Source organism: Camelus ferus, chromosome 10 (assembly GCF_009834535.1).
Source record: "Camelus ferus isolate YT-003-E chromosome 10, BCGSAC_Cfer_1.0, whole genome shotgun sequence".
NCBI classification, from domain to species: Eukaryota; Metazoa; Chordata; class Mammalia; order Artiodactyla; family Camelidae; genus Camelus; species Camelus ferus.
This window is the reverse complement of record NC_045705.1, coordinates 1,506,573-1,532,447: the sequence shown is the minus strand read 5'-3', so window position 1 is coordinate 1,532,447 and position 25,875 is coordinate 1,506,573. Positions and strand designations below refer to the sequence as shown.

Genomic DNA, 25,875 nt, shown 5'->3' with positions numbered 1-25,875 from the left:
CCATGTCAGCTGCTGTTAACTCTTTCCATATGACAGCTATACAACATGGAAATCGTTTTCACAGTTCAGTACTCCGTTAAGATGCAGCCCCTTTCCAGATCTCAGCGGCCCATTCTCTGGGAAAGGCAATTTTTCTTTATTAATGAGTTCCCACAACAGAAAAACCCCAGATCTAGGACACATTCTGGAGAGGCTTCAGTTGCATGTTTTGCATTTAAGAGCAGCCTGTGGGTTCATGACTATCTACCCCTCAAAGATAAATGATTTAGAAGTGCTGGCAAATTAAAATAATAAGCAAAGTTTTACCCAGCTCTATCTATATTTGCCTTATATCTACTTGCAACTCTGGTGACAAAGAAAGCAATGATTCGTGATACATAGCTAATTAATAAATCTCATGTGGGTCGTGGACTTACTGGGAAGTAAGGCTGTATGGGGTGAACACTAAAATAAAGGTCATTTCCTAAAGAAAAGAATATTGACGTTTGTATCTAGAACTTCACATGAGATAGAGTTTTTCCTCTAATTTTTCACAACATTTTACAATTTATTAAAAATTCTTCCCACAACTGATCTCATTTAAACAGACAGGGAACTTAGGCATTTTTTTTTTCCTAGAGACAAAAATTGGGTGAAAAATAGTTCTGTAATGGTAGGCTAAAAATATGCAAGCATTTAAATCAGTAAACTTGCAGGAAATGAGAAAAAACATTTGTCTTCTTTGGATTCCTACAGGTGAACTGTACACAAATACGAGCATAAGACAATGTATGAGTAAACATCTCTATTTATGGTGCCCTTTGCCTGTAATGCAGGGATTGGATAGAGACTGAGGGGCTGTGAGAAGCCCCTGTTCTGCTCAAAGTTGGTTCCTGGGAGAGCTGATTTTGCCAGACCTGTCCTAAAAAATATGGCTTACTTCTCACACCAGCTCTGAAGATAGCATCTCTGGGCCTGCCCTGGGACTGACAGTAATGCGTAGCAGTTAAGAGTAGCTCTGAAGCTAGATGAGTTTTGGTATCCACCCCATCTCCGTCTCCTTCTGCTTGAACATCCCTTGGCACGTTACTTAGTTTCTCTGAGCCTTACTTTTCTATCATATGAGAAAAATAGATCTTACTTTCAGGTTGTTGTAAGCATTAAATATTAAAATGCACATCACTTTCCCTTTACATGTCTGGCATATAACCTGCTCTCAATAAATATAATTTTTACAATTAAGAATTCGAGAAACCATACAAGTCTGGTTTTAGAACGTCCCTGTCTAAGACCCCTGGAATGGTAAGAAGATTCCACCGTCCTTAGGAGCTGAGGCTTCAGAAGGAGCTTTGTGGCTTCTGCTTAAGGAGATTCTCACTCAGTTTTTCTGTTACACAAGTCAGACAAACTGATGAGTTAACTCTCTATTTTCAAAAAATAGCTCCCTTACTGGCAAATGTGCAATTTATAAGAACAATTGCTCGCTTTTCAGATACATTACTGAGTCTCACCAGCACATTTTTTTCTCATGGTAGCTCAGTTCTAAGTTTAACATTCCTGATAGAATGCCCGAGTTGTTCATTGACCCAGAAAAACAAAGAGACATGAATCTTCACCGTTTCACATTTCATATTTCTATTAAGAATCGTAGACAAATGTCAATTGAGCGTGAAGTGCTTTCTTAAGTTACTCTTTAACTTTCTCCTCTAAAAACCTTAATTTTTGTTACCATTGTGGTTCAATAAGCCAGGAAAAGATTCAGCGCTGTAAACAGCCCACTTACTATTAGCACTAATTTACTACCGGCTTCCTTTTCCCATTATTCTTTCTTTTGTATAAAGATCATTTTACTTTTTGTACTTACTGTTTTGTGAAATACGGAATTGTCTTTTGTGCTTCAGAAAGGTTCTGCTTAAATGGCTAATTTTGCAGGGTCTGCTTGTGGCAGGCTGGTCACCAGTTAGCCAATATTTTCAGGGGCCTATGACTATGCTGTCTATGCCATGGCTAGCAGATGTACTTTGCTTAAAAATGGGCCTCATTCTTTTCTTGTTGCTGGCTGTGTGCTGACAGATTGAGTAAAATTAGTGTTTCCATAGGACCTCTTAAATTTCACCTTGGAAGCATGTCTCAGTCCCTCTTAGAAGGATCCATCATCCAGTTTGGCTTCCAAGCTGCCATCCATCTCCCGCCCCACCTGATTTGGATCAGGTAGGCTCCCACCCACCCTGTATTAGCTGGCAGCCTGCCCTCAAGGGGGATGCCACAAGAGGCTGAAAAGCAAGAGACCGTTTTCATGGCAGCTCTAAATCTCTCCTGCTCACTCATATACAGAAGCACAAGCTATGACAGACTGGAGCAAAGCACAACTTGGAAAAGCCCTTGTCTTTTTGCCTCTACCATTTCTACCTATCTAAACTCTTAAGTTCATGGCTAACTTTAAATCTCACATCCTCCATGCAGCTTTCTTTGATTTGCTTTCTGCCAGCTGGAAATGATCTCTTCGTCTTTAGAATTTTCACATGTTTTTTCTTTAACTGCTGTCTGGAACTTACTATATTATATTCTACAAGGAAATAAACTCCTTTAGAGCAGGATCTACTCAGGCCGGGTAATGATGTAGGAAGGTTCTGGAGTCAGACATATCTGAGTTAAAAAAACTTTGTTTTCTCACTTTATGGCTTAGACAAGTAACCATAACCCACTGCACCATCCTTTTCTCACTAGAAAAAGGGAAATAATAGTGCTCTGTTATAGGTTTATTGTGAGGATCAAATTACACCAAGTCCAAAGCTTGGAACACAACAGGCATTTCATAAATTGTAGCTATCATTATCATATTAAAACAAGAAAGTGTATTTAGGAACATTTTAAAACAGCCAAGCTTTGAAATAAATAGAATTTTTAGGTTAAGGTAAGTCATGTCTTTCCTTGAGCATCCTAGCTAATGCAAGAGAAGAAGAATGTTGAAAGTTATAATGTGTTAGGTATAAAATGTTTACAGCCAATTGGTGTGGTGAGATTGTATAATTTCACTATGACTGCTAATATGCCTAGTTACATCATAAAAGTAACAGAGTTACCCTCCAAAATCCAAAAATCTGGCACCAGCAGCTCTCTGAACAACCTCCCTGCCACCTCAGTTGAAGTTTCTTAGGTATTTCTCTCCCTCTGCAACCTAACAATAATCTTAATAGTATCATCTTCTGTCTGCTGTTTCCATTGCTCATTTGAATGTGTTTACTTGTTTATTTCAGGAACATTCAGCCTGTTCTAAATATGCCCACCCGTTAGAAGTAGCTTTATTTGTTCTCCCTCTAATGGTTTCTTAAATGACTACATGGAAGGGAGTATGTCTCTTACCTACATTGTGTGCTTTCCTGAAGAGTGCATTTTGTTTTGCAGGATTCTTTTTGCTAAGCCTTAAAAAAAAATTGCTTCTATTTGGATAAAGGATCTGAGCAGCATATAAATTAGTTCATTTCAGCTCTGGTACACCATTAAATATAAATCATATGACACAAGAATTTCTTTCAGCACAAATTACAGAGAAAAATTTGTAAGTGCAGTTGACCCTTAAACAACTCCAGTTTGAACTGCTTGGGTCCAATTGCACATGGATTCTTTTTTTTTTTTTTTTAATGTTTTTGTTTGTTTTGTTTTTGTTTTTTGATATATATATTTATTTATTTAAAATTTTTTATTGAAGTACAGTCAGTTACAATGTGTCAATTTCTAGTGTACAGCACAATGTCCCAGTCATGCATATATTCATTTTCATATTCTTTTTCATTAAAGGTTATTACAAGATATTGAATATAGTTCCCTGTGCTATGCAGAGGAAATTTGTTTTTTAATCTATTTTTATATATTTGCAAATCTCAAACTCCCAAATTTATTCTTTCCCACCTCCTTTCTCCCGGTAACCATATGATTGTTTACTATGCCTGCGAGTCTGTTTCTGTTTTGTAGATGAATTCATTACATCTTTTTTTTAAGATTGTGTACCCTTTTTTTTTAAGATTCCACATATGAGTGATATCGTATGGCGTTTTTCTGTCTCTTCTTGGCTTTCTTCACTTAGAATGATGATCTCTAGGCCCAACCATATTGCTGCAAATTGCATTATTTTCTTTTACTATTCCATTGTATAAATATATACCACAGCTTCTTTATCTAGTCATCTGTTGATGGACATTTAGGTTGCTTCCATATCTTGGCTATTGTATATAGTGCTACTGTGAACATTGGGGTGCATGTATCTTTTCGAATTAGAGTTCCTTCCAGATATATACCCAGGAGTGGGATTGCTGGATCATATAGTAAGTCTATTTTTAGTCTTTTGAGAAATCTCCTTACTATTTTCCATAATGGCTGCAACAAACTACATTCCCACCAGCAGTGTAGTAGGGTTCCCTTTTCTCCACACCTTCTCCAGCATTTATCATTTTTGGACTTTTGAATGATGGCCATGCTTACTAATGTGAGGTGATACCTCATTGTAGTTTTGATTTACATTTCTCTCATAATTAGAGATATTGAGCATTTTTTTCATGTGCCGATTGGCCATTTGTATATCTTTTGGAGAAATGCTTGTTTAGGTCTTCTGCCCATTTTTGGATTGGGTTGTTTGATTTTTTGTTGTTAAGTTGCATGAGCTGTTTTATATAATCTGGAAATTAAGCCTTTGTCAGTCTCATCATTTGCAAATATTTTCTCCCATTCTGTAGGTTGTCATTTTGTTTTGCTAATGGTTTCCTTTGCTATGCAAAAGCTTATATGTTTAATTAGGTCCCATTTGTTAATTTTTTTGCTTTTATCTCTATTGCCTGGGTAGACTGCCCTAGGAGAATATTGCTGAGATTTATGTCAGAGACTATTTTGCCTGTGTTTTCTTCCAAGAGGTTTATAGTGTCTTGTCTTATGTTTAAGTCTTTAAGCCATTTTGAGTTTATTTTTGTGTATGGTGTGAGGGAATATTCTAACTTCATTGATTTACATGTGGTTGTCCACTTTTCCCAACACCATGTACTGAAGAGACTGTCTTTACTCTGTTCTTGCCACCTTGGTCAAAGATTAACTGATCAAAACTTTGCTGGTTTATTTCTGTGCTCTCTATTCTGTTCCACTGATCCATATGTCTGTTTTTGTATCAGTACCATGCTGTTTTCATTACTGCAGCTCTGTAGTACTGTCTGAAGTTGGGGAGGGCTATTCCTCCAGCTTGCTGCTTCTTCTTCAGTATTGCTTTGGGAATTCTGAGTCTTTTGTGATTTCACATAAATTTCAGGATTATTTGTTCAAGTTCTGTGCAAAATGTCCTGGGTAATTTGATAGGGATCACATTAAGCCTGTAGATTGCTCTGGGTAATACGACCAATTTAACAATATTAATTCTTCCAATCCAAGAGCATGGGATATCTTTACATTTCTTTAAGTCATCTTTGATTTCCTTATTCAATGTTTTGTAGTTCTCCACATATGCCTTTCACTTCTTTGGTTAGACTTATTCCTAAGTATTTAATTGTTTTGGATGCAATTTTAAAAATGATTGTTTCTTTACTTTCCTTTTCTGATATTTTATTGTTAGTGTAAAGAAATGTCACTGATTTCTCCATGTTAATCTTGTATCCTGCTACCTTGCTGAATTCTTTTATCAGCTCTAAAAGTTTTTGTGTAGCGCTATTAGGATTTTCTATATATAGCATCATGTCATCTGTGTATAATGACAATTTTACCTCTTCTCTTCCAATTTGGATCCCTTTTCTTTGTCTTTTTCTTGTCTAATTGCTATGTCGAGGACTTCCAATACTATACTGAGTAGAAGTGGTAAGAGCGGGCATCCTTGTCTTGTTCCAGATTTTAGCAGGAAGGCTTTCAGCTTTTCACCACTGAGTGTTATGCTGGCTGTAGGTTTGTCATACACAACTTTTATTATGTTGAGATATGTTCCCTCTGTACCCATTTTGGTTAGAGTTTTTGTCCTAAATGGGTGTTGAATTTCATCAAATGCTTTTTCGCCATCTATTGAGATGATCATGTGATTTTTGTCCTTTCTCTTGATGTTGTGTATCATACTGATTGATTTGTGTACGTTGAACCATCCTTGTGTCCCTGGGACGAACCCAACTTGGTCATGCTGTATAATCTTTCCTGTGTGTTGTTGGATTCTGTTTGCTAATATTTTGTTTAGGATTTTTGCATCTAAGTTCATCAGCATTATTGGCCTGTAGTTTTCTTTTTTGGTGGTGTCTTTGGCTTTGGTGTCAGGGTGATGGTGGCTTCATAGAATGAGTTTGTGAGTATTCCCTCCTCTTCATTCTTTTGGAAGAGACTGAGAAGGATTGGTATGAGTTCTTTTTATGTTTGATAGAATTCCCCAGTGAAGCCATCTGGTCCTGGACTTTTGTTTACAAGGAGGTTTTTTTTTTTATTGCTGATTCTATTTTATTTCTAGTGATTGATCTATTTCTTCTTGATTCAGTTTTGGTGGACTATGTTTCTAGAACTTGTCCATTTCTTTTAAGTTGTCCAATTTATTGCCATATAGTTGTTCATAGTGTTCTCTTATGGTTTTTGTTTTGTTTTGTTTTGTTTCTGTGGTGTTGGTTGTAATCTCTCCATTTTCATTTCTCATTTTGTTTATTTGTGTGGTCTCTCTTCTCTTCTTGGTGAGCCTGGCTAAAGGTTTGTCAATTTTGTTTATTCTTCCAAAAAGCCATCTCTTGGTTTGATTGATTTTTTCCCATTATTTTAATCTTTATTTTCTTTATTTCCTCCTTGATCTTTATTACTTCTTTCCTTCTCCTGGCTTTAGGTTTTGCTCATTCTTCTTTTTCTAATTCTTTTAGGTGGTAGGTTAGGTTGTTTATTTGAGATTGTTCTTCTTTTCTGAGGAAGACCTATGTCACTATGAACTTCCCTCTTAGGACTGCTTTTGCTGCATCCCATAGATTTTGTGTGATTCTGTCAGATTCCTTTTAATATTAAAAACTACAGTGCTATACCGTCTGTGGTTGGTTGAATCCTCAGATGTAGAACTGATGGAACCACATACGTGGAGGGCCCACTATAATTTATACCTGGATTTTTTTACTGCATGGAGGATCAGAGCCCCTAATTCCCCCTTTTCAAGGGTCATCTGTACTCACATTTAGAAAAAAATATAGACTATCCAGAAACCTTTCACCTACAAGCCTTTAAAACTGTCAAATGCAAACTAAGAAGACAGCAAGTGTGGCTCACCTTTCTAGGTCCTGTGCTCTTTAGCTCAAACACATCCATTGTGTAATTGACCCTACGTCCATAGTGGTCAAACTGAACATTCCCTGTCAGTCCTTGAATTTGAACCTATGAATGAAAAACAAAATCCACACATGTTATCTTTTGCCTTTTTACTTGCAGAAAGTGACTTCATCTGCTAGGCTTATGACTATACATGGATGTGGAACTATAATCTATAAACAATTTGCAAAAAAAAAGAGGAGTAATTGAGTTATTGGACTAGAATCTGAAAGAGGAATATCAAAGTAATATACAAGCAATTCTGCTGTATACTTGAAAGGTATACAAGTTTTATTTGTTTTTTATTATGATGTTTCCATTGTAACTAACAGAATACTTCCTCAATGCTGAAATATTATTTATAGGAATGGAAATATGGTTTGTTTTATAGTTACTTTTCCATTTTGTCTACATATCTACATAATAGATTAAATAACCCTGATAACCACACCAGATCATATTTCTCTTTGCAAATATTATATAAGGGATTCAGAAAAATAAATGTATTTTTGAAAATATTCAAGTGTACTTTATTCCAAATTCCCTTTTAATTCATTTACTTAACTTACGTTCTGAACCCACGGCATTTCAGAACAATTTAAAATGTAATATGAAAAATATACACACATTACATTAATCATTTGAAATCAGTGTTAGTATAACTATAAAAGACTAAAATAAACACATACTCAATTCAAGGTTACAAGGCAATTTAAAGGTCTACTGAGGTAGCCATTAGATTAGTAGATTGGTAGCATTTATCAAGTATTTCTGGTTCTTCCTCATTGTGGACCCAAGCTAAGCTTGTACTTCTTGGACTCTTTTTGGTTAGCTAGGTCTATGTGAACTCTTTTTGACAAATAAGTTGTAAACAGATGTGATGTGTATTACTACTGGGCCAGAGTGATTTAATGGCCAGTTAGAAACGTCCCCACAATTCTATTTCCCTTTGTAGCCTTCAAGATGGTAGCTGCTCTGTCAGCTTGGATCCGTGAGTGATTACAACAAGCAGAATGCCCCTACTAATCTGGTGTCTGTGTGAGTGTTTTAAGCCACTGAGACTTGGGGCTCTTTATTACTGTGTCATAACCTAGCTTATACTGGCTAAGCCACCACATAAAATATGAACAGTATCCCATCCAGTACTCTAGTTAGAAATGTTTCAGAAATAATAATGGTTCAACATATTAAAATGATAATTGTAGTATATGTTTATTCTCAGATAGATTATTCTGTTTCCTTGACTACTCCATTTAAAAAGGACTATGAAATAAATTGAACTTACAAGACATTGGGAGTTACCTGTTTGAGCGTCCTCTCCATGTCAATCCCCTGGCCCCATGGAGCAGCAGGATTTGCTAGACAATCCCCAGCATTTCCCCTCCTAGAAATGTCAATTTTTTGTCTTCTAAGATTTCGGAATGTTTCAGCCATCACAAGGACGCCATCGTAAGTCAGAGCAGATGTGTACTAACAAAATAAAAATAATTATAATGGTAAATGTGAAATTCCTATAAATCACCAGGAATAGTCTGTGAGCTCTGTGGATTTGTGTATTCTGTGACATAAAGTACCATCCTGTCTGAAGGACAGTTAAATGATTGATAGTTTATTGCCTCTAGCTTCAGAAATGTCTGTTATTGCTTTATTATGAAGACTGTATATCAATTCTTACCACTATGATTTTAAAAGGAGAAAACACACTCTGAAAAGTAGAAATTCTAATGCACAGTTTTCCGATAGTTGGGAGAGGTAAGACCTCTAGATGAAGTCTTTTTGTTGTGTCCAAGTAGAAACAACTAAAGTATAAAAAAAGGCTAAGTGCAGTATTGCCACAAGCTGCCTTGTGGTCTCTTGCTGTGGCTGAGCCCCAGGAGGGCTGGGATGTCCCACTCGTTCCTCCTCCAAATGCCCATCAGGGCTCCTTTAGATTTAATATATGCTTATTGACTTTGAAATGTAATCACTGTCCAGTTCCTTAGAAGAATGACTGGGAATGTTTATTGTTGCTCAGATATAGGATGCCAGAAATAACATCTACTTACTTAACAAATGTGTACGCATCAGTCTCTGTGCTAAATAAGCATGCCCGAGATGCCCATGCCTGCTGAGAGTGCTCAGGAAGGTTAAGTCATTTCTCTGTTTCCCCTGTAACCTAGGATCAAAGTGGAGAAGTGCAGTCTAGACCACTGGCTTTCTGATGGTTGTCCTATGCTTCTCTTTGAGAAAACACAAAGCCTTCAGGAAAAGGTTATTAAGATTAGGAGAGGAAATGAGGAAAAGCTGAGAAGAAAATGCGATTTGTTTAAGCTGAAAATAAAAAGGACACGGAATGCTTGTAGAGTTTGATTGGAAAATTCCTAAACACATGAAAAGCATGGCACAATTTTCGTGAGGCATGGCAGAGCATCAACTGCTAATCATGACAAAAAACTACATTATCTCCTTCAGGGATTCTATATGGACAATTCTATATGATGAACACATGCTAAGCCTGTACTAGGAGCACTTTTGTGCTATGGAACATGGAAAATGATCTCCTTGACTTGTTGCTCATAAATTAAGAAAAATCTTTTGAAATTTGAATTGTAGAAAGTAAACTCAAGCAATATGATTATTAAGCATAGCTGTCAGCATTCCCGGGAAGAGAAGGACTAAAACATGGGTAAGATAAAGAATATAAACTCCAACAGAGAACATTTCAATGGTAGAGAATCTAATTAAAGTTTCATCAGAAAGATTTATGTGTGACATATAAATTAAAAGCATTATATATATAAAATAGATAAGCAAGTTTATACTGTATAGCACTGGGAAATATATTCAATATCTTGTAGTAGCTTATGGTGAAAAAGAATATGAAGCGAATGTATGTATATTAATGTATGACTGAAGACTTGTGCTGTACACCAGAAATTGACACAACATTGTAAACTGACTATACCTCAATTAAAAAAAAATCTAAAAAAAAAAAGATTAAAATGAGGATTCATTAGGGACACTCCTAGTGTATTGATTCATGAAATATATATTTAGTTATTAGTAACAAAAAAATTCTTCACTTTTCCTACAACAAGAACAAAGCAATATAAATTCATTTTACAACTAATGTTTTTGGTTGGAAATCTTGACAATTAGTTTTGTGGGGTTTTTAGTTTGAAGCAAAAAGAATTATATGATTAAAAATATGTGTTTTCTCTTGAATAAAATCATTGGGAAATAAAGAAAAGCATTACCATATTAAAAGCATTACTATATATTGTTCAAGTACATGACAAGATAGGCTTAAGGTTAAGTAAGCACCCTCATAATTGGAAGGGGATGACCAAAGGAAACTGAGGTACTTAAGCAAGGTACCAAGCCAAACATGGATATGCATCCTTCCCTGCCTAGACCAACACACATCTGAGTAGAGAAAGCCATTTCATCATCTTTATAGATGGCAAGAAAATAAAAATAAGAAAAAAGTAGAATTAATCAAAGACATAAAGGAAAAGAGGAAAAAAATGCAATGCTTGTATTTTAGGATCAAGAGAGAAGAAAAGAAAAATATTGATGCTTTTTTAATAGGTAGAAAAAGCTGAGAAGAGATGACACCAGAAAAGTAAAAGCACTTCCTGCGTTTGAAAAAGTCCATTCATTTTTATGAAACAAGTGAACTAGAAAAAAGACCAGAAATCATACAGAGTGGAGCAGAGCAAAGCAGACATTCACCCAGAGCATTAGAGGCCTTTGACAGGTCATAGGACTGATGGATGGAAAGAAGCAGTAGTTTAAATCATTTTTACTTTTTTTTTTTTAAAGGATTTCATTCTTTCCCATGTGTCTTATTGTGCTACAGTCTAATAAATTATATTTATGGCACACTTTTCTATAGATGGCATTTAAAAATACTTATTAAATACATGCTTTGTTTTAGGGGCAGAGTAAAACTAAGTCTTGACCTAGAGCTATTTACTACTTTAACCAGTGATTAGAATGGTGGGATGAATTCTGTTTGTCAACGTTTGTAAATAAAAAGGCAGAGTTTGGCAGAATTATGGTGCAGTGGTAAGAGTCTAGGTTTTGAGAAGAAAGAACAAGATGAATTCTAATTCTGCTACTAATAGTTCGAAGGGAATATGTGGTCCATTTTTTCAGCTATGCCACACAAAACAGAACAAAATCAAATAACAAAATAGTGGTCATTGTGAGGATAAAATTTCATATCCTCTCTGAGAGCTTTTTGAAAAAATGTGCTAGACACTGGCTGGCTAGGAATAGTGAAGACTAAAGATGCATAATAGATGGTTAACTGCTCCAAAGGAGTTTATAACAGTGAAACTGTAAGTACAGAAATAATTATGTTAAGTCCTTGATGGGAGTTATACAATGAAATATTACGGAGATTACAGAGGAGAAACAGATCATATGACTACCTACTGGAGGACTAAGAAAAGCCTCCACAGACAGAGTAAAATTCAAGATAATGATTTGGAAGATGGTTGGATTTGGGCAGGTGGAAATTAAAGTAGAGGACAGATGAGGTGGGGGAGGTAAGGGCCCAGGAACTTAAAAGGAGTGGAAAATTTTAGGGCAGTTCAATTTGGCTGGCCCCAAAGGTAGCAGAGGGACACACAAATGGAAAGACTTATTAGGTTTATATTGTGGAAGATCTTTATTCTGAAAGTTTTTTTTTTTTAAAGCAAGAACTGACAATGATCAGAAATCATGCTTTAAATCTTGGTTGAAACACACACACACACACACACAAAATAGAAGCACACGTTTATTAGGTACATTTAATCCTAATTATTCGTGGTTTCCCTGTTTGCAAATTTGCCTACTTGGTAAAATTTATTTGTGACCCCCAAGTCATTGCCCCACAAGTACATTCCCAGCTGCAGTCAAGCAAGGCAGTGCTCTTCTTTTTTGTTTCAGCTCTCATACTGTAAACAAGTGTCATTTTGTGATGTAGTTAGTGCAGGGTTTTTCACAGTTTTGTGTTTTTTGCTGATGATTTCACTGCTTAAAATGGCCCCAAGGTGTAGTGCCTGAAGCACTGTCTAGTGTTCCTCAGTGCAGGAAGGCTGTGATGTGGCTCATGGAGAAAGTATGTGTAAGATGGACTTTGTTCAGGCATGAGTTATCGTGTTGTTGGTCATGAATTCAATGTTAATGAGTCAACAGTGTCTTAAATAAGATGTCTTTAAACAGAAACACATAAATAACAATGTGTTATGTGTTGATTTGTGAGAGCAGGCAGATAGCTAGATATGAACAGAGAAAGGGGGACACAGACCAAATGGCAGGAATTGGGCAGAAAGGCGGGACACAGGCCAAATGCAGGAAACCACACATCATGTAAGCACCAGGGGTCCCTGGGCAGAGAAAGAAAAGCAGGAGACTTGGGGCTGATAAAGGGCCACACCTTTTGGCCTGGAGACCAACAAAGAAAGGTGAAAAAAAGGCAGGAATTCCCAGTGTCCGAATGTAACCCTTTGCTCATTATGCCCTCATTTCAATAAGATTAGCCTTACAGATCAGAAGTACCATTCATGCACCAATGCCATGACACTTCTGATCCAGTCTAAATAAGGACGAAACTCCCTCCTCCCTTTGGGAAGGTGGAGTTGGGATGAAAATCAGGGAATACGACCCCAAGCCCTTCCCTCCCCAATAAATATTCCGCCTATTCATTTTTACACTCTATGTAACTAACTTGCCAAAGAAACTCAGGGCAGCCGCTCACCTGAGCCTGCCCGCTCTCCCCTTGAGAGTGCACTACCCATCCTTTAATAAATCCTCACTTCACTTTTTTTAACCACTACATCTTGTCTCTGAATTCTTTCTGGGACAGGAAAAGAACCTGGAACACCGGTTGCATCCATCGGCAACAGATTGGTTGACAAAAATGTTGTGACCTAACCCTGTAATTTCCCATAGAAGTAAGGATTCAGTATTCACTCATTCAGTGTTCATGGCAATTTTATAGAATAGAACTACCATGAATAATGAGAATTGACTGTATGCATTTATCAAATGACCACTGAATGCCTAGTATCATGCTAAGAGCTCTGTAAAGGATGAGAAAATTATATGTATTTATATATAAAACAAAGTGCCCAAAGCCATGACATAGATAAGTCTGGTTGGAGATTACCGAATAGCAAACATTGTGACAGGCTAAAGGCAAGATAGGGAAGAACTAACTACACCCAAGTGTCAGACAGGAGGACCACAATGGACACATGCTATTATATATTATCACTGAGATGAAAAATAGTTGCAAGGAGCTACAAAACACTGCCAAGAAGTTTGAAGCCCGTTCTGGATACTAAAACTCTAAGGGGAAAAGGAACTTCAAGAGGTGATTTACAAAAGTGTTGAGATAAGTAATGGCTGATAAAATAAAATGTCAGGAAGGAAGACATATGACAGTTTATCATGAGGAAGAGAAGGACAAGGGAGTCTCTGTATACACTGATGACAGAATGAGGGGAACATGCTGTAGAGCAAACTGTCCAGATTAGAAATGAGTTCAGAAGAAAGCTTTATGTTTTTATCTTTGTGTATTAATACTTGATATAATTGAGCTTTGGAGATGATTTTTCTCTGAACCAGCTTGAAGGCAAAAAGAGGACTAAAAGATTTCTCAAGGTCCTTTTAATCCTGAAGGTGGTTTGCATCTTGAAAATGTGTTCTCTTTTTAATATGCTTTCATATGTATTATCTAAGCATGAGAAATGGTGTAAAATGGTGTAATATAGTGAACAAAGCACTTGTCCAAGACTCAGGGAGCCCATGACTTGGTCCTGAGCATTCCACAAACCTGGACCTTGAGTCAGAGATAGCCAATTAACATACCATTTAATATCTTGCTCTTATTAATCTTTAAATCAGAGGGTTGGATTACAGTAATTTACACAATGGATACTCAAATAAATACTTTGTTTTGAAATCTCATGATTCTATAGTATAGTGAAAATGGTATGATTATCCAAATTACTATATTACAGAGAGGAAATTGACATAGCTAGTAAGGAAAATTTTATAATTAGAAAATGGAAGAACAAAGATTCTCTTCCCATAGATCACAGTTTTCTAGGCTTGAGTTTCCAAATTATAGTTGAAAACTTTTCACTAGAATACACTGTCAGTTAGCTATTAGTAAAAATTATTAAAAATGATTATGCCTTATTATGTAGGAGCTCAGAACCACTAAGCTGGAGTTTAAGAAACATTATGCCATTATTTACATGACATCTAAGGAAGTAATCTATCTTTTCAGGTGAGAAGAAAATGTCCTTATGATCAGAAATTTAACAGCTTCCTTTGCAGATACTGATAACATACTTCTGCAATGTCTGCCAGAAAAAAATTGACCTTTTACTGTTAATTTGAAAGAGAAATTTTGAGAATCTTGTACATTTTTACATTTCTGCTAATTTCCCAATTTCCCTACTCACTGTAAATCACTTTGCAAACATAGTTTTTATCTGAGTGGAATAGTTACCAGTGATTGTTCACATTTGAAATGTCTAGTTATCAAAAATTTTTTAAAAAGCATACAATTTCTTCATGAAAATTCACATACAAAGTAATAATAATATAATAATAATAATAAACTACTTGAGCTAACGTCTAACAACTCTATAACATAGAAATTTAGAAATTATTAAGGGCATGTATAATGCAGAGACAGTGACAAAATATTTCTTCCCTATGTCACGTGTCTGACAAAATATTACTAGAAGAATTGCATAATTAAATTTCTACCTTAAGGATTTTAAAAAATTCTAAAAATACAGAAGATAAAAACAAACAAATACCTTGGGAGGTGTCTCAGATCCTGGATATTCTCTCTGATCTAGTTTCTTCCAGCGATCCATGAGTTTGGTTACCATAGGTGTATTAAAATCTACCAGCTGGAATCCTGTCACATTGGCTCCACCATGTATAAACCTCTCAAGGGAAATATCCTTGAATCCCTATAAAAATCGAGAGTTTTTAAAGTTTAGGTCATTATTACACATTTCAGCTGTTCAATAACATAAATTAATAACCAATATAATTTCTAATTAAGTGATGGCTAGAAAAAGGTAAAAGATCCAATTGCATCAATTTAGCTGTTCAATTCCGTCATTCCATATCTAACACGTGATACCACGTCAACAAAAGAAAAGATAAAAACCATATGCTCATCTCAGTAGTTGCAGAAAAAGGATTTGATAAAATTCAACATCCATTCATGGTTAAAAACTCTCACCAAGTGGGTACAGAGGGAACATATCTCAACATCATAAAAACTGTTTATGACAAACCCACAGCCAACATAATGCTCAATGGTGAAAAGCTGAAAGACTTTCCACTAGAATTTCAACAAGACAAGGATGCCCACTCTTACCACGGCTATTCAGCATGGATTTGGAAGTCCCAGCCACAGCAATCAGGCAAGAAAAGGAAATAAAAGGGATCCAAATTGGAGGGGAAGAGGTAAAATTGTTATTATATGTAGATGACATAATATTCTGTGTGGAAAACTCTAAAGACTCCATGCAAAAGCTATTAGAACTGATAAAGGTAGCAGGATACAAGATTAACATATAGAAAATTGGTGCATTTTCCCCAATAACAATAAATATCAGAAAGAGAAAGTAAAAAAAAAAAAATCCCTTTTAAAATGACATTAAAAAAGTAAAATACTTATGAATAAACCTGACCAAGGAGGTGAAAGACTTATACACTAAGAATTATAAAACATTGATAAAGGAAATTGAATATGACTCAAAGAAATGGAAAGATACCCCCTGCTCTTGGATTGGAAGAATCAATATTTTTAAAATGGCCATACTACCTAAGGCAATCTACAGATTTAACGTATTCCTTATCAAATTACCCAAGACATTTTTCACAGAACTAGAACAAATAATCCTAAAATTTATATGGAAACTTAAAAGACCCTGAACTGCCAAATCAATCCTGAGGAAAGAGAACAAATCTGGAGGCAAAACCCTCCCAGACTTCAGGTAATACTACAGAGCTACAGAAATCAAAACAGTGTGGCATTGGCACAGGAACAGACCTATGGATCAATGGAACAGAATAGAAAGCCCAGAAATAAACCCACACACCTATAATCAATTAATCTTCAATTAAGGAGACAAGAATATACAGTGGAGAAAAGACAGTCTCTTTAGCAAGTGGTGTTGAACAATCTGGACAGCAGCATGTAAATCAATGAAGTTAGAACACTCCCTCACTCCATACACAAAAATAAACTCAAAATGGCAAAGACTTAAATATAAGATATGACCCCATAAAACTCCCAGAAGAGAACATAGGCAAAACAATCTGACATAAATTGTAGCAATGTGTTCTTAGGTCAGTCTCACAAGGTAATAGAAATAAAAGCAAAAACAAACAAATGGGACCTAATCACACTTATAAGCTTTTTCACAGCAAAGGAAACAATAAGCGAAACAAAAAGACAACCTATGGAATGGGAGAAAATATTTGCAAAAGATGAGACTGATGAGGGCTTAATCTCCAGAATATATAAACAGCTCATACAGCTTAGTAAGAAAAAACCAAACAACCCAATCCAAAAATGGGCAGAAGACCTAAATAGACATTTCTCCAAAGTGGACATACAGATGCCCAACAGGCACACGGAAAGGTGCTTAACATTGCTAATTACTAGAGAAAGGCAAATCAAAATTACAATGAGGTATCACCTCACACTAGTCAGACTGTCCATCATCAAAAAGTCTACAAATAACAAATGATGGAGAAGGTATAGAAAAAAGAGGACCCTTCTACACTGTTGATGGGAATGTAAACTGGTGCAGCTACTATGGAAATCAGTACTGAAGTTCCTGAAAAAAACCAAAAATGTAGTTACCATATGATCCTGCAAGCCCACTCCTGGACATCTATCTGGAGAAAACCCTAATTCAGAAAGATACATACCCTCCAATATTCACAGCAGTGCTTTTTACAATTGCTGAGATATGGAAGCAACCTAAGTGTCCTTCAACAGATCAATGGATAAAGAAGATGTGGTGTGTACAAACACACACACACACACACACACACACACACACACACACACACACAATGGAGTGCTATTCAGCCTAAAAAATGAAATGTTGCCATTTGCAGCAACATGGATAGACCTGGAGGGCATTATGCTAAGTGAAATAAGTCAGGCAGACAGAGACAAATATCACATAATATCACTTATATATAGAACCTAAAATGATACAAATGAACTTATTTACAGACCAGAAATAGACTCAGACATAGAAAACAAACTGATGGTTACCAAAGGGATAAATTAAGAGTTTGGGATGAATAAATACACACTACTATACATAAAATAGATAAAAATCAAGGGCCTACTATATAGCTCAAGAAACTGTGTTCAATATTTTTAAATAACTTATAATGCAAAAGAATATGAAAAGAATACATATATATATGGGTGTGTGTATATATATATGTATGTATAACTGAAACACTTCGCTGTACACTTGAAACTAACATCGTGAATCAACTATACTTCTATAAAAAGTCTAATATATGAGAAAAGGATATAAATATTTCCAGTTCAGTTCAAGTCAATTTAAAAACTAGTTCTTAAATGCCTCTGAATGCATTTTATGAAGCATGGAGGAAGATATAGGAGATTCACATGATAGCATCAAAATGTCTTCTGTTGAGGGCATAATTGCCCTCTGATATAAGAAATAAAAGCAGAAATGTGTGTTATGTGAAGGTAATATCAAGGTATTATTGTCTGAGGTATTTGAGTCTGTGATGGGTAACACTTTTTTGGGGAGGTTCATTGTAATTATGAAGTGGTTTAAAAGCAGACAGAGCGGGACATTCAAGCCAGAAAGGGTGAAAACTGTATCTGTCACTACAGCACTCACAGTCCTGGGAAATGGCAGTGGATGAGAAGAAAGAGAGATGGACTCCCGCGTGGTGGGGAAAAAGATCGTGCCCACCAGGTGGGGTGAAGAATCTGGGAGGAAAGGGTGTCACCTGATTTGGTCCAGAGGTATTATCTGAGTTTAAAAAATTCTGGAAAGTTATTTATTTTCTATCTATATTTATCTGTCATCTATCTAGCTATCTTCTATTCAGTTTATTTTATGCCTCCACCGTCTTTTTTCCATTAAGTATTTAAGATGCTTTACAAAAATACATACTCAATTTTGGAAACAAATACAATTATAGAAAGAGGGCAAAAAACATATTATGGAACTGAATTAATAAAACCAAAGATAATAGCTCAGAGCAAAGTCAACCACATACACACACACACAAACACACAGAGACACACACACATACAGACATATACACACAGACACACACACATAGATACACACACAGACACACACACATAGACACACACAGACACACACACATAGACACACAGAGACACACACACACAGACACGGGCATGCTAGTTTGTAGCATCTGTACTTGCTTTCTTTTATGTTCCCTCTTAGTATTTAGTAAAATTTCTTTTGAAAATGTGAATTTGATTCAATCGTGCCAAGGGAACTAAGGGAAAGTGTTTTGTTTATTTTATTTTGTTTTTGGTAAAAGTCAAATGTGCAGCAATGACCTGCACGAATTGTGGGAACCAGGGGGAAAAGGAAGACGTAGTGGTCCCTAGCCTCCTGAGGGTGTCTTTGCCATTATTTTGGAAACTTCTCTGTATTTTCCTTTAAATAACAAAGGAGACTGTCTTACTGGCCAACTTATGCACGTTACTGTCTAGCTACTTAAGAAAAAACAGACCAGTCTATTGGCAACGAAACAAAGTTGCTGTAGAGAGCCCTGGGCGTGTGTATTCATAGTTAATTAATGGTGGGCTTATTATGTACCAGGCGCTGTGCTAGGCACACTACATACATGACCAACCTAGTTTAGTTCCCATAACAAACTTACGAGATAGGTCTTATTATTTGCCTTATCTTACAAATGAAACCAAAGATCAATGGGCCAAAGCAAAACTACACAAAATTTCCCAGCAAATACATATTAGAACCAAGAGATTCTTGAGTTTGCCCTTTTTTTTTTTTGGAGAATAAACATTCTTCATTTTTATTTTATACATTCTCATGACAATTAATCTGATAAAAAGTATCCTCTTCTTCCAAAATCAGACTTTTAAAAAACTTCTTGTTCTATATATATCCATCATTTCCTCTTGCCTACAACACATTTGTATAGAACATTTTTGCTAAGCAGCCTTAAAGATTCCTTGGTAATTTTTTTTTTTTTTTACACTCAGAGGGCAGCTTTATTTTTAATTTGTCTTTATTTTGTTCTTCCTTTTTTATTGAAGTACAGTTAATTTACAATATTGTATTAGTTTCTGGTGCACAGCATGATAATTCAGTTATACACATGTATAGATATACATTTAAATATACATATTCTTTTTCATTACAAGTTACTACAAGCCATTGAATATAATACCCTGTGCTATAAGTAGGACCTTGTTGTTTATCTATTCTGTACATAGCAGTTTCTATCTGCCAACCCCAAACTCCCAATTTATTCCTCCCTCCTCCCCCTGCCAGTAACCATCAGTTTGTTTTCTCTGTCTGTGAGTCTTTTTCTGTTTTGCAAATAAGTTCATTGTGTCTTTTTTTAAGATTCCACATATAAGTGATATCATATGATATTTGTCTTTCTCTGACTGACTTACTTCACTCAGTATGATAATCTCTAGGTCCATCCGTGTTGCTGCCAATGAATGGCATTATTTTATTCCATTTTATGGCTGAGTAATATTCCGTTGTTTAAGTATACCACATTTTCTTTATCCAGTCATCTATGGATGGACATTTAGGTTGTGTCCATGTCTTGGCTATTGTAAAACGTGCTGCTATGAGCATTGGGGTGCATGTATCTTTCCAAATTGGAGTTTTCTCCGGATATATGCCCAGGAGTGGGATTGGGGGATCATCGGTATCAAGTTTGCTTTGTTAACACCATACTCTTGTGTATTCTTACACAAATATGTGTCCTTTCAGTTTTGGTATTTATTATAATGCCCCTAGGAGAGGCAGGGAGATACTGTAGAAAACAGCCCAGGCTCTCAATCCCACCTCTGTAAATTTCTAGCCTTAGGTTTCCTCCATGCAAAATAAGAATGAATGCCAAAACAGCTAGCACATCTGGTTTGAATTCAGTAAATAGCAGCTATGATTAATCCATTTAATCAGCAAATGTTTATTTCACACTAGCTAATTTGACAGCTCATCAGTAATATTCTCATTTCACTTGGAAAGAAACTAGGCACCAGAAATCAAATTTATGTTTCTGAAATGGGAAAAACACTGTCTATCAGTCTCTAGCTAGTAAAATGTCAGTGGAACATTTGATTGCTTCTATGAGAAGACAGGGCAGACCTACAGACAGGCAAATAATTTCAACTTTCTAAAAGCCACAGAGATTCAACTATTGCATTAGTTACTAATCAATGACATTATTATTTTATTTTAACAGTGGCTGAGATAGAAGTCCTGCCAAGTTTTCTCTGGTAGCATTATCCCATAGCTGCACGACATACAGGCAAAGCTGCAGCTTTCATAAAAATCACTTTAATAAAAAGATATATACAAAAAAAAACCCATCTGATGTAAAGTCTAACGGATAAATAATGGCTCACGTTTCTCTGACTCCATTCTGTTGCTATGCTGATGGTAAAGGAAAAAATATTGCCACATCTGATTATAAACCCCTTTTAGTTATGATCTGAAAGAATGGTGGGTGGCTCAGTTAATTTTAGCTATGTCTGTAGGAGTATAGGCAATATTTTTTCTTTCATATATTTAAAAATAATTATTACACAGAACATTGATAAGGTCTAGACTGTGAGGCAGTGTAACCCAGAGAATATTGTGGAACTGAAAGTTCTGGGAGAGGTTTTAATAAAATTGTAACTCTACAGTCCTGGGACAGTAGGGGGAGGTGGACCATGGTTAAGTAACTGAGTAAACCATGAGGGGAGACCAAGGGAAAGGCTTTCTGCTTGTTGAAATAGGCTATTCAATAATGCTTGCATTTCACAATGGTTAGTGATCGTCTAAGGAAAGATTAATTTCTAACTTGGTTTCCTTTTTAATTTTCATTTAGAATTCATAATCCTCTGGGAATAAGAGGGAAAGTAAAATGAATAAATTATGAAACTTCAGATATCCTAATGGTTACTGATGTAAATCTATAGATCCATCCCATCTTGGGTGCTTAATAAATGCGTATCTTTAAGGTTTACCTAATTCAGATAACGTTTTTGCCACTTTGTATTGCAGGTTCATAGGTCGACTAAATCACACTGAGACAGCTCTAGTGCGGTTAACAGAAGGAATATGAAACAGAATGGGAGAGACTCCCTGTTAACTCCTTTTAAAATTGACTTAAAGTATGCATTTTTTTAGTCTTTTTTTAAATTGAAATAGAGTCAGTTACAATGTGCCAATTTCTGGTGTACAGCACAACGTCCCAGTCATAAAGTATGCATTTTTGATAGTCAAGTAGATAGATGGTGGACATGCTCAATGCAGAAAACTTGAAAAATATAAGAATGAAAAAGAAAAAAGTAAAACAATATCTCCAAGTTCATGGAATCTTTAGCTGGGGTCATTGCACTTGAGTAAAAATATGTGCAAATTTTGAGAATTGAGTTTTAGTCCCCATTCTTACACTAACCAGACAACTAAATGTGGACAAGTCACTTTCTGTGTCTTAATTTCCATACTTTCTAAACGAGGCATAAATGATGTGTGCATGTATGTCTCTGTGTGCAGTGTGGTGCAAGGTAGGTAATGAATAGGTTCAGTTAACTTCTAATGATATAACTTGAACATTCTACAGCTTTATACTACTTTGTGAGAGAGCCAGGTGTTTTCCTAGATGTGAACTGAATATATTTTAAAAATTTAAATCTAAATGATAGTAAGATTTTAAGAACTTGCCCTGAAGAAAATTACCTTGGAACAAATATCAACAATTACTAGTTGCTTTTGGCGGCCATATTTAAATCATCTGACTGCTGGAGGAGAGATGAAGAAAGATCTGAATATAAACACAAAGAACGTTTGTAAGCCCAAATTCCCCTTTAAGGGTGGATTGAGAGGTGCTTAAATGAATGGTCACTTTGTGGCTATATAAGCTATTTACTAATTTTGAGTCTATTTACTTGAACTTATTTATTCTTTGCAACCAGATGGGACAGAGCTTCAGTCTTGTTTTTTAGGTTCGGGAGGTCTGTGATCTTGGGAAAATTACAATGAACCTCATTTTCTGATCTATAGAATAAACATACATTTTCAGGATTAATTAGAACAATTATAGAAACAAAATAAATACAGTGACATAAGCTGGGTGCTGGAGGATATGAAGCCATTCAACAGATGAAAAGTAAGAATAAGGGCCCTTTTTATAAGGTCAAAAAATACATTGTTCCTGCCTTAATGAGCTTGCAATTGCTAATGTCTCATTAGCAACTGTGGTACAGGAAGTTGGACAATACCTGATACACAGAAAGCATAAAATAATTTCATAAATGAAAACAATGAATGCATTCTACACTATTGGTGTACAGGGGGACTTGTAAACCCAGAAAAGTGGCTATCAGACCTAGTGCATAAGGACAGCCTTCTAGAAGAATTAATTGTTAATTAAGATTGGGTGGGGTAAGTGTGTCCTGGTAGAGAAAACAGCATAAGAGAAAGCTGCAAACATAAAAGCAGCATTAGGAGTCTGGGGATTAGTTTGATTTCAGTTTGGCACATGTTGGGTGGAGTAGGAGAGAGGTTCCCGCTCCAAAGGTTAAGCAGGGGTAAATCTTCAAGAACTTTGTGCATGAAGGTTAATAGTGTAATACTCTATCCTAAAGGACTTTAGGAGTGTGGATTTAGAATGCTTACTGTGATACAAGATGGTAACAACTGATGTAATTGCAGTATGTCATTTTGAGAGAAATGTAAGAAATTCAGTGGTAGGATGAAATGACATGCAGGTAGGGTTGGAAAGATCACAAGGTCTTTTCCTTTCACGAAGGACATGAGTTCTTTTACTGTATTTGCAGCCTGGAGCCAATAAAAAATAATTTAAATAAGGAAATGATAAAATCATACCCGCCTTTAAAAAATAATCGGGAGCAAAGTGAACCAATAACTGGAAAAGAAAGTCCTGGGGCGAAGTAGGAAAGTAATTTTCTTATTTAAATATCTGAAAAACAGACTACAGTGAACCAACAAATAGGCAAAGTTTTCATGCCTCTAAGCTTCTTGGAAGTTTCTAGAACAAAACTCAATCTATTGAGAGACCATGTTCTTTCACTAGTACTTCTAGGTGTGTAAATAAAACATACATGTACTCACATACAAACCACAAATGGGACATAAAAAAGAAAGATTTCATCACTCTTCCATTACTTCTAAATTTTGCTCATCTTTAATATGCAGTTGTTAATGACAGTGGCAATGATAATCACAGAAAATTTTCAAGAATCAAGGAAGGGCATAAAGAGATCAAGATGGCAGAGTAGGAATATGTGGAACTCACTTCCTCCCATAAACACATTAAAAATATACTGGAGTAATTCTCACTGAAAACAAACTACAGACTGACAGAAAGACTCTTCTACAACCAAGGCTGTAAAGAAAGATCCACATGGAGTTGGGTAGGAAGGGAAGACAAGTGATCAGGTCAGGACCTGTGTCCCTAGGAGCGGATACATAAGAGGGGGAGATTCCACAGCCTCACATACTTCCCTGGGGAATTGAGGGGTTTGAAGCACATTTTGCGTACCCCAGCCCTGGGGAATGGCACTGGGAAGATGAGTCCCCTTAGCTAATGTGAGGAGCAGTGGGATTAACAGGAGAGCTGTAAGAAACCAAGATTCTGCTCATGAACATCACATACACACTTGCTTACTAGTGGGAACAAGACAGAGGAAACCAAATTGAAACTACCTGGGACTCTGGCTGGTTACCCATGACAACCCTAGTATATGCCCTGGCCCACAACTAGCACCTGCTCCAGCCCCTCTTGCCCTGGGCAACTCCCAACTAGGGAAAAGCCTGCCACAGCCAGGAGGGTGCACAATTGGTGGGGACAGAGCCAGCATGGTATCTGAAAGAGGCAAGGGTGGCCATTGCTGGTGTTCATGGAGGTGGCATATCAGGAGAAATATGGAACTCTTATTGGTGTGCTGAGATCATCCCAGGGCACATACCAACATGCACCAGGCACCCATAATGTCCCTCTTCTCCAGCACTTCCTTCTTGGGGGGTGAAGAAGCCATGGTTTGGGGGAAGGGGAGAGCACACACTAAGAGGGAATAGAACCAGCTCTGATTCAAACCTTGGGGCATCTGCTCTAGCAGCTTGGTACCCAATCCTACCCACGATAAGGCAATATCAGCCACTAAGCATATGAGAAGCCCTGCTCACCTGGCTCAAGCTCAAGTCTCCATCACCAGCCCCACTTCCCATTCACATGATAGCTGCTAGTACACCCTGGCATAGGAAGAACATGACACATGATAACTTCAGATCCAGTTCTCCCCACAAAGCCACTGAGCACACATAGGCTGCACTGAAATGCTCCCTCACAAGGACATCCCCTGAAGGCCAGGATGGGTAACTGTGGTATGAAATTTCACAAAGAAAGAGAAAATTAAGCAAATTGGGAAGACAGAGGAATTTGTTTCAACAGAAAGAACAAGAAAAAACCCTGAAAGAACAACGAATGGAATAGAGATAAATAATTTACCAGATAAAGAGTTCAAAGCATTAGTAATAAGAATGCTAACTGAATATGGGAAAAGAATAGATGAACACACTGAAAAATTTTAACAAAGAACTACAAAAAAAAAAAAAAACTAGTCAGAGCTGAAGAATACAATAACTGAAATGAAAAATACACTAGAAGGAATTAGCAGGAGACTAGCCGGTATAGAAGGACACATAAGTGATCTGAAAGACAGAAAAATGGAAATCGCCCAATCAGACACTAAATAGATTTTTTAAAATGAGGAAATTTTAGGGTCCTCTTGGACAATATGAAATGTACTAACATTGGCATTATAGGGATGTCAGAAGGAGAAGAGAGAGAGAAAGGAGTTGAAAATGTATTTTATGATATTATGTCTGAAAACTTCCTGAATCTGAAGAAGTAAATAGATACCCAGGTAGAGGAAACACAGAGAGACCTAAATAAGATGAATCCAAAGAGATCCACATGAGGGCATATCATAAATGAATGACAAAATCTAAAGATAAAGAGAAAAATTTAAAAGCAGCAAGAGAAAAACGAATAGTCACATACAATGGAACCCCAAAAAGGCTATCAGCTGATTTTTCTGCAGAAACTTTGCAGTTCAGAAAGCAGTGTGATGATAGTTTTAAAATGTTGAACAGAGAAAACTCTGTATAGTCTAGGATACAATAATCAGCAAGATTATCACTCAGAATTAAAGGAGAGATAAAGAACTTACCAGGCAAGCAAGAACTGAAAGTTTATCAGTACTAAAACAACTCTTCAGGAAATGTTAAAGGGGCATTTCTAAGTGGGGGGAAAAAAAAGGCTACAGAAAGA

General features: G+C 36.3%; 1 protein-coding gene and 1 long non-coding RNA gene across 4 annotated transcripts in view; one reads left to right on the top strand and one right to left on the bottom strand.

Annotated features, from left to right (window-relative positions):
- Positions 1-25,875, bottom strand: part of GRIA4 (glutamate ionotropic receptor AMPA type subunit 4) — a 432,139-nt gene that overhangs the window by 77,021 nt on the left and 329,243 nt on the right. For all 3 annotated transcript variants that reach the window (XM_032488229.1, XM_006186367.3, XM_032488231.1), the window contains 3 exons: positions 15,075-15,233; positions 8,566-8,733; positions 7,225-7,329 (listed from right to left, as the gene is read on the bottom strand). In XM_032488229.1, the coding sequence (XP_032344120.1) occupies positions 7,225-7,329; positions 8,566-8,733; positions 15,075-15,233 (432 nt within the window). The remainder of the gene's footprint in view (positions 1-7,224; positions 7,330-8,565; positions 8,734-15,074; positions 15,234-25,875) is intronic.
- Positions 11,674-24,605, top strand: LOC116666288. Its single transcript, XR_004323049.1, has 3 exons — positions 11,674-11,789; positions 21,349-21,353; positions 24,594-24,605. It is a non-coding gene; the product is annotated as an uncharacterized LOC116666288 (long non-coding RNA).